The 15480-nt window shown below is 40.2% G+C and overlaps 1 protein-coding gene across 4 annotated transcripts in view; it reads right to left on the bottom strand.

The window, feature by feature from the left end:
• Positions 1-578: 578 nt before the first annotated feature.
• Positions 579-15480, bottom strand: part of DGKI (diacylglycerol kinase iota) — a 206354-nt gene continuing 191452 nt past the window's right edge. For all 4 annotated transcript variants that reach the window (XM_072346703.1, XM_072346788.1, XM_072346853.1 and 1 more), the window contains 4 exons: positions 13836-13956; positions 7186-7222; positions 4953-5052; positions 579-4232 (listed from right to left, as the gene is read on the bottom strand). In XM_072346703.1, the coding sequence (XP_072202804.1) occupies positions 4116-4232; positions 4953-5052; positions 7186-7222; positions 13836-13956 (375 nt within the window). In that variant the 3' untranslated portion in view covers positions 579-4115. The remainder of the gene's footprint in view (positions 4233-4952; positions 5053-7185; positions 7223-13835; positions 13957-15480) is intronic.

Raw genomic sequence — 15480 nt, 5'->3', positions numbered from 1 at the left:
CTTCCAACCGTGAGGTTGTGTGCTAGTGAATTTCATTAAAGGGTAAATGAGCAAAAACGAGAAAAAGAGGATGTTAAATACTAATTATAGCGTACTCCACTGCCATACCAGAAAAAAATAAAACACAGCTATTCATCCACAAAGTGTCAGCTCTGCAAACACAACTGGGAAGATCAATGGCAACAAAATATAAACTTTGTTCTATTTTCTTTATGTCTATGGTACTTCTGAAAGACTACTTAGGTAGCAGAACCCAGGCTACAGCACAATTTGATATTGCTGGAGCAAAGTAAAGTGATAGCTGTCATTAAAAACACCTACAGATATCTGAAAATGTTAAACCACAGAAAAGTCTTCATCTGAAATAGCGAAAGAGTCACTGGAGTCTGAGGCCAATTCTGTGAACCAGTGCAAAATTTGCCTTGCAATCCTCCTGTCTTGCATGAGTCATTCAGCCTTACACCTCATGATACTGAAGGGTGCTATAATTAGTGAGAAAGACATGACACCATCATGCCTTGGAAAACACAGAGTGATATCTCTAGCACTGAGGCACGAAACAATAAAAGTAACTGATGCTATTAAATAACAAAAGTAAGTTTATTTTATCAATGTTATAAATATTTTATTTCCCTCCATTTTACTCCAGAATGAGATAGCAAACCGGTACAATGGAACAATTCAGGAGCTCCTCAGTTCTACTGAAAAGGGTCCCCTTTAATAACAAATCAAAATGGAAAATGACATTTTGCCAGTCCATCAACCTCAGCATCTGAGCATCCCTAGGTACCTTGTTATTCAAATGGCACAGTCCTAAAAGTGTGCATGAGTCTATATATATGCATACTAATACTTATAAATATACATATATATAGCAATATACACACATATATAGACACACCGATGGAATAGACACTTCCAGTAAATCAGAATGTTTCATGTGTAATCTAAGTGGGCTTCCAGTGGGCTCTACACAGTGCAGGAACAAATGATACTGTACTAAGCTAGACCCCAAGTACTCAAGAGATTCAATATGTGTGTGCTACCATTAAAGGCTGAGGTCCACCTGCTTCTAGTGGATGTCCAAAAGTGGGATTCTCACACCATGGGGGAAGGAATAGAAAATAATCCTGCTGTATCCTTGCCCCAAACTTCATCCCTTAGTGAACCAAGCTCTGATATCCCTGGCTCTGTATGAGCCATCACAAAAAATAATATACGTGCTCTGTTATCCACATACAACAAGTCACCAGTATCTAATGCATTACTTGTACAGTGCTTTGGACACCTTGATTGTTAAAAGGCACTACATCCAGCCAGCTCCTGTCCTAACTCCAGCCCCGGGGTCTATTTCCATCACACAGTAACTGCTTCTTACCGCATTCACAGAGCAGTAAGCTTTCAAGGAGCATAAATGCCTCGCTCTGATCATAGCATCACACTCCTGCTGCTCAGGAAAAAAACAAGCCAGGCTCCCTCATGTGTACTCCAGCTACTTTGAACAGTCCAAATGGCAGAAATGAGCTCAGGAAATGTCTACTCCAGAGCCAGCCCCTTCTGTGAACAGCGCACAACCCCTGGGCACAAGAGACATATCACCAAGGGGAGCACTACAGGAGATGAAGAGGGACCGGGCCCAGCCCTGTGTAATAATTCACACGTGGCTTCTGGAGGCTACCTGTGATCAGAGCAAGCCTTTATTGTTCCACCTTCTTGTGACTTAAGGATGAGGGACTGCAAGGTGTTCACTGAACATCCTGTGCTCAGGCCCCAGCCTGGCCTCAACACAGGACAAAATCCAGTCCTTTGTATCACTGAAGCTCTCTCTGTTTCTCACATCAGTAAAATAGCAAAAAGATACAACTGATACTAGCATCATTCATATTTTAAGTCAAATATATAGAAATATTACAGTATAGTCTTTCCTCACAGTTAGAAAATGATGCAATGCCTACCATGAAACCATATTGTGAGGGTGAGGGCCTTCCTTATGGAAGTTTCATATACACCAAAATTATACTCTGATTTTTTATTTTAAACATTGCCAAATTCAGTTCCAATATATACACCTTCACCATAAGCCCCTGTGTTATTATCAAGGGAAGGAATTTGGCTTTCATGTTTTATTTCTCAAACAAGAGAAGTAAAGATAGAAAAAAAGACAAAATACATTTCATGTCGCCACTGATCAATCGATTACAAATATATATAGTTTCCTTCCAGAGGAAGAAATACTAAAGAAATATTTTGCTCATATCAAATAAACTTTTTAAAACAGAAAAAAATAAAATAATATATATATATATATAGCTTTCCTTATTCTGCCACAACAATCACTCAAAAAGGAAAGACAAGGAAGGAAGGAAGGGGGGAGGGAAGGAGGGAAGAAATGATAAAAGGATAAAAGAAGAAAAGGAAGAAGGGAAGCAAGGAGGGAAGGAGGGAGGGAAGGAAGGAGAAAGGGAGGGAGGAAAGAGGGAGGGAAAAGATAAACTTAAAAAAGAATAAAGAAAGGATCTTCATTCGTTTAATTTTCACAACTTTTACTGAGGAAGTAAAACTTATCTGAATAATGACCTGAGTTTTTCCATGGTCTCCAAACTGCATGTAATCTTGATGATCGACATCTACCAAAGACCCTAGAAATGCATTTGAAACCAATCACTACATGATCTTTCAAAACAAACAGCAAAGCAAAATTCAAAAATCTATTGCAAGAATTATGCCAAAAGTGGGCCATGAGTATCTTCATAAGACCTGGGCAAAGTGGAAGCTCTGCTATTTTTGGCAGCTGAATTGTCTTTAGTGATAGAAAACCTGAAGGTGAAAATTTTCTGTATGTCTGTGTGTGTCTGATTTTTCTTCTTTTGTAGTTATAATCTTTGAGGTAAGACAGAGAACAGATGAGTACAGCAGACAAGGCAGGCCTTTACAGCAGCTAAGCAAGTTTAAATTTCCAAGCCTATAGTGAGTAATGAGGCAAAGAGCTGATGCATGTCCTTTTTCTTGGGGAGAGCCTCTCTTTAAAACTTTCTTCCATTCCCCTTGGGGAATCACGTAGTTTACAGGTTCAGCCAGAGGAAATTCTCCTGTTCCCAATATATGCAGTGCTTGTTCATTTATTCATTGCTGACAGATGACCTCCTATGTTTCCTTTCCTTGTCAAAAAACCCATCTTTCTAGAAGTGGGGGTAGGGGGGGAAACAAAAACATAGCTATTAGTTTTTAGTCAGGCCTGAATGCTGACAGAAACTGTTTGGTCATTATAAGTACAACAGCAGTGCAGGAAACCCTAGGGGTAGCTTTCTGCTCCGTCATACAATGTGGCTACATTGGATAATCTTTCTATTCAAATGACTGTATCATCAGGATACCATAAGCATATATGCAGCAATAAATAATGAGGAGGTTAGTTTTTATTTCTGTTGTAAACTGAACTGTGCACCACACTCTAGAAAACAAGGCAACAGGCAGAATCCTCTCCAAAAGTGAGAAAAACTCCCCAGTGACAGAACACCGAGGATGCAGCTTCCAAAGGGATAGCAAAGGAGGGAACACAGCAGGTAAAAATGTTTTCTTCCTAAGGGTATTCCAGAGCTCCTCAATTTTTTTCTGCTACTGCCTGACCATTTGTGAAAACACAGAGATAACAGATACTATTTACCAGATGACAAGTGGAATGGGAGAATTAAAGGTATGCAAGAAAATGTAGGAACGGTGTAGGGCCAGGTTAGGTGCTTTAATGTCCCAGTTAGTTTGGTTCCCCCACACTCATTTCTTTTTTTCTTTCTTTTTTTTTTTTTTTTTAAATAAATTGTACAGATGAACATGGGAGAAGTTCATGCTACTTGCTGGAAGCAATTAAGGTAAATTTCCATGGCCCGTGGATTCCACAGACCTCTGAGTGTCCCACCTCATCCATCATGGGCTAACTTATGGAACCTAACTGTTCCGTGGCAAGACTCTGTAGCCCTTAGAAACTGGTGGCATGTCCTCTGATATTTTCCACGAGAGCGAGAGACATGTTGATTTCATCAGCTTCTTCCTCACACGATGCCCAAGTGCTCAGGTACAGCCTTGCTATTTCTGAAGATCCTCTTCCCTGTTTTCAGACATCAAACTGCTGTTTCCAAATCCTCATGGGGAACCATTTGGTAATTCTGTCGACTCTCCAGATAGGAGGCCAGATCTGGATCACCAGCTTGCTGAGCCCTGTCACGAGGAGTCTTACCCTATAATAAATAAACAGGAAGAAAAAATTTTGGCTAACATACTTAGAAGACCAGATGAAAGCATGACCCAGAAGAATTACTACAGGAAGGACAGAAGTGGGGCTGATTCTGTACCATGTTCCCAAGCAATTGGATTGTTTTGTTGATTTTTGGTGTGTTTTTTCTGTGTGTGTGTGTGTGCTTTGTTTGTTTGTTTTTGCAGAATATTCTTAGGTTTTAATTTTTCCCATACAACTTCTTTCTCCAAGCTTTCATGAAAGACAGCTGTGGTTAGTGTCCCACCAATGAACACAGGGGCAAGTGAGGACAAAAAAAGATGGTTAGCCATCCTCACAAAGCAAGTCAGCCACAATAATCAAGCCTCATAGACACTGTGCAATCAAAAAACCGAGGCTCCCCCAGGTGGTCCCTGCCCACAGACCTCTCTTTTGACCACACAAGAGAAGGATGCTGCTGTGCATGGAGATGCTTCATTCACACCCAACATACTGAATAGTTTGAGGCCAAGCTCTCACTATAGTGAAGATGACCCACACTGGGGACTGAACTGAAGGCACTTGTATTTGTTTGAATCAATACAGTTTTCTAAGTAAAAATGTGTAAAAAGAGCTGTTCCTGGCAGACACAGGGAAGCCTCAATCATGCACACAGTGGGGTCGGATGCTGATCAGTCTCGCTTGGCTGAAGTGTTTTTATAACTTGTTGACTAGGCTGAGTTACCTTGGAGTCCGTCTTTCTCAGCGAGGCTCCCGCATCCACCAGGAGCTGGCAGATGGCACGATGGCGTTGGCAGGCCGCTTTATGTAACGCTGTCTCACCCCTAGACCAAAGCACAGATACCAGCAGTGAGACACATCACACTCATCAACTTATACAAAACAGAAGGTTCAGTGAACAGAAAGGGATGATGTATTTCTTCAAGGTTGCTTCTTCCTGGCAGAGGCGGACTTGTTCACTCTCCTTCTTAGTACCTACATCCTTTGACTCAGTAAGAAAACCTGCAGTGCGCAAATAGCATTTGGAGAACTGAGGACTGGGAAAGAAACAGGCACATTTTTCTGTTCAGAAACACAAAAATGTCACATTCCCATCTAACTTGCAGTTCTGCTAACTGCTGCAGAGACAAAGAGGACACCTTATTTCACAGAAGGCTAAGCTGGAACAGTATCTTTTCTTCCTGCTTTTTCTCACCTGAATCTTTTTCTTGGAGGCATGATAGAAAAATCATGCCCATCAAAGCCATGATTGGTACACTTGCTGCCCTGGTTCTGATACCTGACCATCATGAGGAGATCTGTGAGGAGATCTGTGTTTTTGTTTTGTACTACTAGGCAGTATTTATACTAGGAAGCTACTGAGGAAGCTTGAACACATGCTTTTCAGAAAAGAAAGCTGAGTAGTAAGTGCAGGTTTATTGCAAAGTTCTTAATTCAGGGTGGGTCTACTTGTAGCAGGATTCTGAGAAGGACTGTACTAATGAGGTTAAAGAAGACAATTCAGCTTTGACTAGAAATAAGAGGAAAGTAGTTTGATCAGCTTGAAGAGGTGTCTGTAGTACTACTGTCAAACAAGTAGGGCAATTACACGCACTCCAAGATGAAAAAATTACCTGTAATAAGGCAGATGTAGTAGAGCATACATTCCCAGAAAGGAATTTCAGTCTCCATCTATTACAGGGCAAGTTAATTAATAGGCAACTTTGTAATCTGTCTATCACTAATGTATGAGCACTAGACTCAGGAGGGGATGATACCTGATTTCTCTCTGAGAATCAAAAGAAAAAATCATGCTACCAGTTATGGCTTGAACTTTTCATTTTTAAGAGGTAGTGAGAGGATAGGGAAGCCCTCATAACTATATTCAATTGCACTTTTATTTCAGAGTCTCCACTATACCACTGTACAAGGAGCAGGAGGTGGTCCATATGGACTTCACCATATGGACTGCCCATAAGTACCCCGTGCAGAACTAACAGAGAATGTTGGTAAAGAAGAGGACATTGTGGGATGGGTAATGATCAGTACCCCGTATGAGACAGATGTCAGCAGAGGGGCATTCTGACAAAATTCCATCTGACATGGAAATGCATATGAAGCAAAGGTGTCACAGAATTCCTCCAAAATGGCACCCACTGACATTCTTTGACACTTGCTGAACATTTATGGAGACTAATCAGTGGATGTGAGCACAGTGAGATGGTGGGTGGTGTTTGACAACAGCAACAAGAACGACAAACTACGTTCGGAATTGTCATGCACATTGTCATCTGTGCAGCAAGCAGGTTCTTGTTCATTGCTGATGAAAGCATACAGCTAATGGTGACACCTAGGTTGAAAAAATAGTGTTTTGTAGCTGAGAATTTGTTCTATCAAATAGTGTTCTTACATTCTTTTCATGCATTGTATTTTCCATGGAAATAGAGAGGAAGCATTACTTCCACAGCAACTTATATATGTTATTGTGATACCCTGATTATGCAGAGATTTGGAAAGAATTTTTTTTTTTTTTTTTAAATAATAATAGAACTGATTGAGTTTCTAACTACTTGAGATAAATCTTTGATTGCACAAATTGAGTCCGTTTAGAACAGATAAGGTCTAGCAACCAGCACTGAATAAGAAAACTCTTGTCCTGACTTGAAATCAGTCCTTCATGTTGATCTTCATTGACTAGATTGTGGAAGCATCAAAGCTCAATGCAGAACTTGTATCTCTGTAGAAAGCTTTATGAGAAATGGGAAACAATAGAGAGGAAATCATTTCTGGAGTTCAAGAATCATTTGTTCTAGGCCTGAAAGCTACATATGTATCTGCTGTTTTCAGATTTGAAGGCACTTCTGTTCGTTAGTTTTTGAAGAGATCTGCCATTTTGAAAAAAAAAAAAAAAAAGAAAAAAGAAGATGGCTAACATAATACAAATACTGCGAAGAGCAGACAGTGTAGACTGTACTTACGTTTCACTGTCTGTCATGTCCAGTAATTCAGATGGACCTGCAAAAGACAGTCAAATATGTTACACAGCATTTGTTTGCATATAAAAATGTACATATGCAATATGTAAAAGAAATCAACAGAAAGCTCAGTTAGCACAGATATGCCAAACTTCAAGGTAACATTTGCTTGCACAAACCCTTGCACTAGCAAAATTCTGAATGCACAGTCACTGCTGGAGTCTCAGTGCCAGGGAATAGCAGCTTCTAAATTATACTGGGAATGAATATTCATGGCATTTATTTTCTCACTCTTCACCTTGCTCAATTAAGTGGTTCACATAAGCACAGCACATTGGAAATGCTGATATAATGGAAACCCTGATATATTGCAAGTTAAAATCTATTGTTAGTACTAGAGGGAAAATGCCATTAGGAAGTTGAAATTAGCCAAATTCTGTCCTGAATGACATCCCTGTGCTATTCTATTTAACAACACTATACAGAATGCAGATCAGGGTGGAATATTCCCAGCAGTCTTTATATTGATATGCAAATCCTGTACTCAACTGGTCAGCAATAATCAGGAAAGTAAAGTTAAAGTAAAGTTAAGCAAAATAGAAAAGTTTTTTGTTAAGTGAGACCAAAAAAAAAAAAAAATCATTTTGTTGATGTGTTTTTGTTGTTGACGTTCACTACAGGCAGATGTCTACATCAGCAAATACCATCACTGAATTACAGTAATAGGGAAAAACTAGGATTTGGATAGCATTTGAAATGAGAAGAACTTTTCCTTATTATTCTTCTCTCCACTGCTCTGGAGCATGGTACCAGATGGTATGGGGCATTTAGCATGGGGAATAGTGAAGCTTTACAGGATTTTTTCTTCTTTTGCATGAATATTTCTCTTCACACTTTGACTTTCAAATTCAAGCGTCCTCAAGAGCTTATTGCAAATCTCACCTGAAACTGAGGAATTTCACACTATTTACTTACAAAGGCCTGCACACAACCTCTCCTCACTTCTTTCACTGAGTATATGTTGAAGAGGAGCAGAGCAGTCCACCACTCCCTGACTTCTTTTATAACGTGTGTAGTATGTTTGAGAGAATTGGTTGCCATGACTTCTGGAACTGCAAATAGCTCCTTCCCTTCACCTTCTACCATGGGAAAGAGGTGGTCAAAAAGGTAGCATGCCTAGAACCCAGTGCACAGAGCATTGCATACCTACTGAAGCAGTTCTCCAAGCTCATTAGCCACTCTCCTAACTCTCCTAATTCTCAACAGCAGTTTGATCATCTCAACATCTCAAAAGCAGAACAAACCAAACAACCAACAACTAGATGAATAATATCTCTCAGGACTAAAGAAAATCATGTTACTTCAAAAATAAAGGTTCAATAAGCCATTTCCCGTGGCTTGCTGCAATACTACCTCCCAGAGAAAGGTACAAGGAATGACCTGTGGTGTTAACTTAGTAATAGAATGTTTCAGCTCACAGAGGGGACAACGAAGGTTGTGGTGTGATGTAGCAAAGTATCTGAAGTGAACTAGTTGCATTGGGCACACTCTTACTCAGGTAAGAACAGAAAAAAAGAGAGAGAAATTAGATGACTGTGATCTGAGAGAACAGAAGAGCTGGAACAGAGTATGTCTGATGAGAAAGAAAACCAGGACAACGGAAAACTGGTCAGAAAGGGAGCCAAGTACTAAGAACTGAGTGAGCAGTCTATGAGTATGAACCTAAACAGGTGCCAGGTACATCCTACCAGTGCACATGGGAGCTCTTCAGCAAACTATTCCAAACAAAACATTCAGTGGGAGCAACCTGACTCCACCCCAGTCAGACTTAAGGCTAGATATTGCAGTTAATCAATTTATAGCATGACATGGTGCCAGGACTCATTCATATTATTCTCTTTGGCCTATCTCTAAAACTATATGGTCCCAACTCACATTCAGTCTGAGTTGTTTCCTTTATTTCTCATTTATTTTGCTTGTGCTTCTCTTAAACCACATCACGCTCTCCTCCTAATTCTCTTTCCACTCTGTTTTGCACCTCATTTTTACATCAGTCTCCCTGGCGCTGCCAACCGACCATTCCAAATCCCCCTCTGCCCTGGGACAAAGGCTGCACAGATGTGGGAAGGGCTGGCACTGGGAAAGCTAACGGCAATGTCATCCTGACCCAGCAGGGAGGCGGCTGTTTTACTCCAGGACAAGAGGCAAAGAAAGAAAAGGAGACCAAGGCGCAGAGAAAGAGAGGACAAAATAACCCCATAGAAATCCGGAAGGGAAATGCATGAGTGAGATTTCTATCAAGGAAAACAGCAGGGGGGGAAATAAAAACAAAAGATAGAAATGCGTGGAGAGGTGGAGGGAGAAAAAAAAAAAAAAGAGAGGGAGAGAGAGAGAGCGAGACTTGGGGACTAAAGAATGGCAGGATGGGGACAGGGGGGAGAAGTTTGCTTGAAAGGAGATGAAAAGCATGACACACTGAGGGGAAGCCCAACTGAGATCACTTTCTTTCCTTCACATCTCCAATAGACAGTCTGTGTAGAATTATTAACTTTTTCCTTCTTTCCTTCTGCCTCCTTTCACTCCACCAAAGCCCCTCTCTAATTTCTCAGGCCAAGCTGAGGACAGGAGGAGGCAAGAGAAGGAGACACTAGAAAGCAGCTGCTTTTTAGCTGAGTTCATTACAACATAAAAGAGAGGCAAAAGGAGGCATTTCCAAAATATACAGCACCATGCAGTCCAAAAGGCCTCCAAGACTGCAACATACCCTGCCCTCTCCAGTGGAGGCAGTTTCAGCTACCCACAGGAGACATACTGTTATTAACACTTGCCAGACCCTGGTCCTGTCAGTTCCTCCCTTCATGGAACTGGGGAAGAAGTGAATTTGTTTATAACAGTAATGTCTTCTACTAGCAGCATTTCTGGGAGTTCATCTGTCAAAATCCTCCTTGGTTAATAATTTAATTAAGGTTTTGATATATAGAACAAAAGTGGATTTGGCTCATTACTGTCAAAGAGGGAATATTTTTAAAGTAACAGCCACTTGCAAAAGTAGAACTATTTCAAGTCTCCCCCCAACTTTGCACTCCTCATTTGTACCTGATGTGAAGATTAACAGTGTCAATTTTGAACTACTAGTGTCTTTTGGCTCTGGATTTCTACTGTAACTTGTCATGTGGTTCAATAATGGGAAGATGCCTTCCATTTTAACAATCTCTCACTCACATTAACCTCAAATTTGGTAAACCCAGAAAATAAAATAGCCTATTTTATACTTTGTGCCTTCTAGGAAGTTTGAGCTATTTACTACTTAGGCATCTCACAGATGTCCTCCTCCTATAAAACATTCTGCATATCTAGAGCTATCAGTGAATGTCAGACAAACTCAATCTCTGACAGACTTTGTCCCCAACATAGATTTCTGTCACAGAGCAAAACAAACAAAACAACCCTAATGATAATAACAACAAATGTATTCTCTTGTTTATTAGAGGATACTATCTAGTGGAGCAAGGACACTGAGGACAGAGGTCACAAAGATGTTCAGGCATGGACTAACTATTCCACCAGAAGTTTCCAACACAAACTCTTAAGCAGTTTTAAGTAATGTTCTTCTGTTGAAAACTGACATTCCCTAGATTAACTACAGAACTCTTGCATGTTTGAGCTTTAGAAGCTCTTTTGAGCTTCTAAAGAAGAATATATATCTTGGATTGCTTGTCTTCAATAACTGTTATAAACTATAAACAGTTCAGAGCTTCCAGACGAAGATTTCAAATCAAGTTTGATTCCAAATACAGGCAATGATTTAGGAGATACTTTTCTAACTGAGATTCTTAAGCATTATCTACTGATTTTGTGAATGAAATAAACAGTTAACTTCTTTTTTTAATGTGTAAGCATTGGGGCGTGAGATAGTTGACTGCAGCAAAAAACAGATGTTGTTCTGATACCTACTGAGTTTGGCCCTCAGTTTCTTGCTAAGTGTTTCTCAGACCAGCTATAGACAGATCTTAAAAGGTGACCCCCTCAGTACAAGAAAAAGACCCTTGACTTATGAAGGCTTCTTGAACAATGTGTAGGCCTGTGTATCTTCCCCACATGCATAGGAGATGGAGAGAAATTGTTTTGAAGGAACAGCAACCAACACATTTATTTCTTCAGCAGTAAGCAGCTGTTCTAACACCTACTACACCGCAGCTGTTCTAACACCTACTACATTGCTGCTTCAGCTGCTATTCCAGGCTCACGCTAGTCCACTGATAAGTATCACAGCAATCTCTTTGTTTGATGGGTTATTTTCTGCCCCTAACATCTGAAATCATTTTGATCGAGAACACAGTGTAATCTCTCATATTAATATCTCTGCATACTTGCAGAAAACCTAAAGCCATCACCGCCAAGGACAGCACAACACCATTTCCTCTACTTCACAATCTCAGTGCTATGCCTGGGGTGTGTGTTTTTGGGGGCAGGGAGGGATTTACCACCCCTGTACCACATTCAATTTACCCCAGTAGCTTCACACCAGACAGCTAACAATCATTTTTTGTTGCTGTTGGTCACAGTTTGAACTACACTTAGACGATTTTCTCTGTGATTAATAATAGATTTCCTGTGCTGTGTTCTGGAGAGTATTTTGCTGTGGAGCTCTGATTAATGTTAACCATCTCTAGTCAAGTGTTCTTTATAAACTCTACGACAGACAAACTATGGGGGAATTAGAGAGGGACAAAAATAATGGCCAGAAGAAGAGTAAGATCCATTTTTATCGAGGGTGCCTATCAGCAGAAATGAGAAGCTAGATACAGGGAAAGCCTTAGATATCAGTAGTGTTGGATAGGGTCTCATACACTAATTATTACCGAGAAGATGCCAGGTGCCAGAGAACACAACATAAAAACAAGGACATTATGATGATGATTCAGCAAGAGAGCTTGTTTGTGACTGAGAATTGCCCAGGGTAGAAATGAGATTCATTAATTGCTTGGTGGGAGAAAAGAGGAGGCCCCTATTAGAGCATTGTCCCATGCACTCTCTGATCCCCAGAGAATGTTAAACAAACAATGCATTTGGAGAAGCCCAGAGGACATATGTCTGGAAAGCTGCAAAAGCTTCCTGTCATCCTTGGGGACAGAAGGGGGAGAGAGGAACTGAGCTGACATTTGCTCAACCTTCTGGTTTGTCTTTGTCTAACTGTCCGTAATCCCCTACATTTTTCTATTCACTTCAAAAATTCCCATGGATTTCCTGCTCACATCCTCACCAGCTTAAATGATCTCATTTTAAACCCTCACTGAAAGAATGGTAACTGGGTCAGTGTGTAATTTAAGGTATGTGTGCCTAAGAAAAGTTTTGGAGAGGCATCCATGAGAGTGAAGTGGCACAGGTCATGTGCACCAGGAGAAAAAAACAGAAACAGTAAGAGGATTAAGTGAAATTATGTCTATCTACAGAATTTAGAGGCACACATATGGATATTTTATGATATTTTGAAGGGCAAGCCTTGGTATGAATTTGGAATTACAGAGATGTTTGACTAGGCTCCTGTAGCTTCCAGACTGGAAGGATATGAGTCTTCTACAGACCTTGCATGTTACCTATGGACCCATGCAGATGTCCTGGATATCCAAGAGCAAATGATGTTGGACAGTTATGTTTAGATAAACAAATAAAGCACACAGGTAACTAATTGTAAACTGGATCACATGCTTGGCTCCAATGACTACTTTGACTACTGTTGAAACTTAAACCTATTCTCTATGTCACCCTGTATGTAAAATCCTAAACTTTAGGATTAGACAAGCTGAAGCCAAATCCCACCCCAACTAAAACAAGTGTTAACAAATGGATTATTGCCTCCTTATTTACTCTGTGTTGTGCTTTTTTTTTTTCTCTCTGTGCAATTTCTGTAGCAACTTTTAGGCATTAGCTAATACATTATAATTGCCAGAGATAGTCTCTGTGTTTGTAAGCACTGATGCTGTTACAGCCTATATAATTTTCCAGTAATCAGTGAACAAGATCACAGTAGTCTGAACAGGCAGAAACTCCTAAATACTGCTAACTCAAACATATGCAAACATGCGAATTCTTACATAGCACATGTAAGCATGCCTGCAACTCTGTTATTGACAATGATAAAAAAAGTCTGAAGGTGAAAACTGAAATGGCAAGATCACAGCATACAAATATAAATATTTTAAATGGATATCATCAGTGTTTGTTATCAGGTGGTCTTAAACAAAAATAAATACTGAAATAATATCAATGGTAGGAGGGACTTTCCCTTTCTATTAATGATTTTACACAGTCTAGATTCTTTCTACAACACATGCTCGAATAGGAAAACTAATTCCACAGAGTCTCATGACAGAGAGCAAACCATAGCATCACACTGGGTCTCCACAGCATCACAACTGATGGAACTGTGAAAATACCCATTCTCCTCAAAACCTATAATTATTTTCATTTCCCTTCATCTGGAGACATCACATTGCCATTCCCAGTCTCCTGCTTACGCCTGCTGCAAGTGAACATCTGGCTGAGGGTGACGACAATGAGCGAGGATGCTCCCAGCTCCCAGCTGTGTGGTTTCACCTGGCTGACACACTTGGCTGCAGTACAGCTCTCTGTAGGTTTGCACACTGACTCACCGTGTTCCAGGATATACTTCACAATCTCGCCATGCCCACTCTTGGCAGCGTAGTGCAACAAGGAGCCATGGTCAGGTCCTTGGATTAGCAAATTGGCTCCTTTTTTACAGCATTCTATGAACTAGGAAAAAAAACACACACACATACCCATAAAGATGGATAATGCAGGAGAAGCAGAAAAACAGATATGCAGGCAAATCATGTATTAATTTCCGCAGGAGATCAGTACAACAATGCAATGCAATGAAATATAATATTACATTAAATCCAGCTTTTAGGCCTCAATGAAAAAAAAAAAAACAAAAACAAAAACAAAAAAAAACCCTTAAACTAGAAGCACTGACAATTATATGGGTTAACAAGAACAGATCGTATTTCCTGAACAATGAGACATTGCTGCTCTATGGGTGGTGAATTATTGCTTGCTATAAATGCTCACAAAAACACTTCCAGTGAAGCTGTAAGGAAATTTAAAAATATATGTATTTGATAGAAAATTTTGGCTTATCTCCTGAAAAATCCACTTTTTTTTTTTTTTTTAAATCTTTTTTTTTTATCAGTAAAGGCAGCAGAGCCAAAGTAAATGCTTTCTGACTAAACCAGAAAACTCTGACTTAAAAATCCATGGGGAGCTGGATTTGAGCTGCCACAGATCTTCCTTCTCACACTCTCCCTCTTATTCAGAGCCCTCTGAGGGGGAAGCAGTATCCAGAATAAGAACAGACAGGAAACATCCACCGGTCAGTTCTCAAATTTGCTGTAAACTGTTCCTGTAATACAGATTATTGCAGAAAAGATGGAGTAATAGGTGGCAGTGGGACATTATTTATGACACAAGACAACTGAAGAAGGACAAGTTTCCTTGTCAAAGCAAACTCAGGCAAAAAGCTTTCAAGAAGCAGAAACTGAACAATATTTTTATGACTGCTTGTTTGAGGAACATTCCCTAGATGCTGCAGCTACTGCGCTAGGGGAGAAGGAATGGAAGGTAGCTCTGCAGGCCAAGGTTTGCCCTAACAGTACTGTCATTTTTATGAATGGTTCCAAGCTGGCTTTTCGCAGATAGTATTGAAATCATTAATCACACTCCTCATCCAAATTCAGGGACATGTTTGCAAACTCCTATTTGGCTGCTGACACACACAGACTGAATAAGTGTCAGGCATGGAACTTTAGACTTTGAGAAAACGCTTTTTAACATGGATGCCTTTTCCTACCAAAGCAAGGTACCAAAAATTGACCATATCAAAACACTATTGGTTTTGAAACATCTATCAGACAGCAAAGCATCAAACCGAGTTTCATTCTACCTGGCTTGTGGTTGCCTAGGAAGATGTTAAAATGTCTCTAACAACTCTAGTTGCTTGGCCACCAACATCACTGCAATAAAACATCTTTTATTGTTTAAAGCTGCATCAGAACTACGCTGTTGCTTAGTGCTGCATCTGCCAGTACAGTGATTTACTTATTGATAATTGACACAGTGCTCTGTACAGCGCACTATGGACCCTGGGCTGAATGGTGCTGCCTAACACCAGATCCTATTCACTCAATTTTCACACCTCACCTGACTGATGTGCTCCCTAATACTCAGGGTTTCCTGGAATGGCTGTAAAATGGCATTTGACAGCAGACCCTACAGCAG

Source organism: Excalfactoria chinensis, chromosome 1 (assembly GCF_039878825.1).
Source record: "Excalfactoria chinensis isolate bCotChi1 chromosome 1, bCotChi1.hap2, whole genome shotgun sequence".
NCBI classification, from domain to species: domain Eukaryota; kingdom Metazoa; phylum Chordata; class Aves; order Galliformes; family Phasianidae; genus Excalfactoria; species Excalfactoria chinensis.
The sequence above is the reverse complement of the archived record's forward strand: the minus strand, read 5'-3'. Positions and strand labels throughout refer to the sequence as shown.